General features: G+C 57.3%; 1 protein-coding gene across 4 annotated transcripts in view; it reads right to left on the bottom strand.

The window, feature by feature from the left end:
- Positions 1-759: 759 nt before the first annotated feature.
- LOC113201996 (aromatic-L-amino-acid decarboxylase) overlaps positions 760-2,930 on the bottom strand; it is a 6,944-nt gene continuing 4,773 nt past the window's right edge. For all 4 annotated transcript variants that reach the window (XM_052272826.1, XM_026416026.2, XM_026416025.2 and 1 more), the window contains exons 2-5: positions 2,573-2,659; positions 2,212-2,446; positions 1,700-1,949; positions 760-1,174 (exon numbers count right to left, since the gene is read on the bottom strand). In XM_052272826.1, coding sequence (XP_052128786.1) covers positions 789-1,174; positions 1,700-1,949; positions 2,212-2,446; positions 2,573-2,659 — 958 coding nt within the window. In that variant the 3' untranslated portion in view covers positions 760-788. The remainder of the gene's footprint in view (positions 1,175-1,699; positions 1,950-2,211; positions 2,447-2,572; positions 2,660-2,930) is intronic.

Below are 2,930 nucleotides of genomic sequence, written 5' to 3'. Positions count from 1 at the left end.
CAAGGTGGAATGCGAAATGCGAATGCATAATCCGAGCCCAATCAACGCGAATAAATGCCAACGACGAAAGCGTCAACGCCTGTTTCCCGTCTCTGCGTATAGCTAGGGTGGTTCAAACCCGAAAAGTGTTTCTTTTTGTGGGGGCGGACACGTCAAAAGTTTTGTTTTTTTACGCGGATTCCGAAAAAAAATACCTCAAAAATCTACGACAAAAATTAGGGGTCGCGCAGGAGGGTTGAAGTTTAACATAGGTTTCTTATGGGAGTTAGATGTTAAAAACTGAAAATCTGGCCTGGACCCCACAGTTTATGTTGGAGAATTTTTTCTTTGCGAAATTCGTAATGTACGTCGAAAACCGAGTTAGACGATGTGTGGCACGCCCCCCTGCGCCTTTTCGTTCCGGATTAAAAACATGCAAATTTTGCTATTTTTGGCCTTTTTTGGTAGTATCTACATATGTTTTATTCCGGAACGAAAAGGCGCAGGGGGGCGTGCCACACATCGTTTAACTCGGTTTTCGACGTACATTACGAATTTCGCAAAGAAAAATTCTCCAACATAAACTGTGGGGTCCAGGCCAGATTTTCAAATTTTAACATCTAACTCCCATAAGAAACCTATGTTAAACTTCAACCCTCCTGCGCGACCCCTAATTTTTGTCGTAGATTTTTGAGGTATTTTTTTTCGGAATCTGCATAAAAAAACAAAACTTTTGACGTGTCCGCCCCCACAAAAAGAAACACTTTTCGGGTTTGAACCACCCTAGCGTATAGCGTCTCATTTAGTTCTCACCACATGGCCGAGCAGTCGAAGTTGACGAGCATCCACTTGTGGGGGTTGAAGTTGAACGAGTCGGCGCGGTGCAGCCCGGCCATGAGCGGCCGGAACTCGGGGCAGATGAAGGCGGAGCCGGCGTAGGCGGCGTCCACGTGCAACCAGACGCGCTCCTGCTCCGACACGAGGCCCATCTCCTCCAGGTTGTCGAAGGCGCACGTGCACGTCGTGCCCAGGGTGGCCACGACGTAGAAGGGGATGAGGCCGTCGGCGCGGTCCTTCTGGATGGCCTGGCGCAGCGTGTCTCCGCGCAGCGCGTAGGTGTCCTCGTCGGCCGGCAGCAGGCGCAGGCGCACGCCGCCCAGCAGCCCCGCGCGCTCCACGGAGGAGTGCGCCTGGTCTGCAACAGGGTTGGGCGGGGGCGGGTGAGCTCAATGCTTGATCAGAGAACAATCGCTGCCTAATGCAGGGGGCCCGGAATATAGGGGTCACGAGCCACTTTGTTGCTATTGCCCCCCGCCCCCCTCCCTCCCCGTCTCTCCCGCACTCGCCAAGCGCGGCTCGAACTCTCTGCGCGTGCTAATGACATCAAGCTCGGAGCTGATGGTGCTGCGTAACTCACTTACCGCGGCGCCCCCTTACCCCCGGCTCCTTCCTCGTCGCGACGATAAACTGTCGCCAACCCCCGGCACTGCCCGGCGCCTGCCCGGCGCGAGGGTCACCACCCGGCAGGCGACATGTAGGCAATGCCCGGGTGCGATGCGCACGGGTGTGCGCCGGGCTTGCCTACCCTACAGTCCGCAGGGGCTCCGCGGGGGAGCGGGCGGCAGGCCGCCGCCGTGCCGTGCCGTGCCCGGCGTGCGATGCCGACTACTATTCCCGCTATGGTTTTCCCAACGGCAACAACCTCTTCCAGACTACTCACCAGACGCGTATCCGACGAGCTTGGCGACGATCTCGGCCTCGGTGAGGTTGGGCATCTCCTGCTTGGCCTTGCGCAGGGCGCGCGCCTTGGCGCCCAGCAGAGCCACCAGGGTGGCCTCGCTGGCCGTGCCCTGGATCACGCCGCCGCCCTTGCCGCCGCTGCACGCCAGGAACTCGGACGGCAGGTCCAGCATCTTGCCGAGCCAGTCCAGCATCACCACCTCCAGCTCGGTGCACGCGGGGCTGGCAATCTGAGAGCGGGAGAATGAGTTTGTCTGAATTAGTGATCTTAAACTCTAAAATTTTTCCGGTAAATTGAAAAATTGGAAAACTGGAAAATTTTGAAATGATTTCAGAAAAATTTGAAAAAAAAATCTGCCAAAATCTAGAAGAATTGGAAGAGAAATTCCTCAAAGGTAAAAATTTATTTTTCTTTTCTGCAAATTGAAATCTGTAGTCTGATCCCCACCACCAAGTGCGTGGCCCCGCCCCGCTGCCAGCAGTGCTGCTCACCCAGGTGAAGCCGATGCACGCGATGGCGCCGCTCAACATGTCGGCCACGATGGCGGGGTACGAGTTGGCCGTCGGGAAGTAGGCGTGGAAGCGAGGCGAGTGCCAGTGCGTCACACCGGGCATGATGACGCGCTCGATGTCGCCCATCACGTCCTTCCAGTCGTCCGGCGTCTCGGGGGCCTCGGCGGGGATGAGCGGCCGCAGGTAGCCCGGCTGCACCGTCGGCAGCACCTGCCTGCAAAACGAGGCAGCGCGACGGTGGTGGTCAGGTCGTCGTCGGGGTCGGGCCACTCTCCTCGGGGACTTCCGGCCCGGGGGCTTCTCGCCTCGCTGCAGGCCCCGGCCCGGCACGCACACTTACCGATCACGTATATTCTCCAGGTAGTTGCCGATGTAGTCCACCATCTCCTTGGCCATGTCCTTGAATTCGTTCACCTCCATTTGTGATCTGCAACAGAAAGGTGACTCGCGCGTTACGTTACGGAGGGTGGGGGGTGGGGCTGGCCAAGCGGTTTTCCCTGCTCGCCGAAAATGAGAAAGGACACGGCGGTGGAAAAAAAAAGGCGGCTGTATGGCGGCAGGCTGTGGCGTGTGACGGCGGCCCGTAACTGAGGCTCTTTCCGAATGCATGAAAAAAAAGCCATTCATTCGCGAGCGGAAGGTAAGGTCGGCGGTGCGGGCTGCTGCTCGACAAGCATAGGTGGTGAAAGGTTGGGGGG

Source organism: Frankliniella occidentalis, unplaced genomic scaffold (assembly GCF_000697945.3).
Source record: "Frankliniella occidentalis isolate FOCC.00 unplaced genomic scaffold, Focc_3.1 Scaffold226, whole genome shotgun sequence".
Classification (NCBI taxonomy): domain Eukaryota; kingdom Metazoa; phylum Arthropoda; class Insecta; order Thysanoptera; family Thripidae; genus Frankliniella; species Frankliniella occidentalis.
The sequence above is the reverse complement of the archived record's forward strand: the minus strand, read 5'-3'. Positions and strand labels throughout refer to the sequence as shown.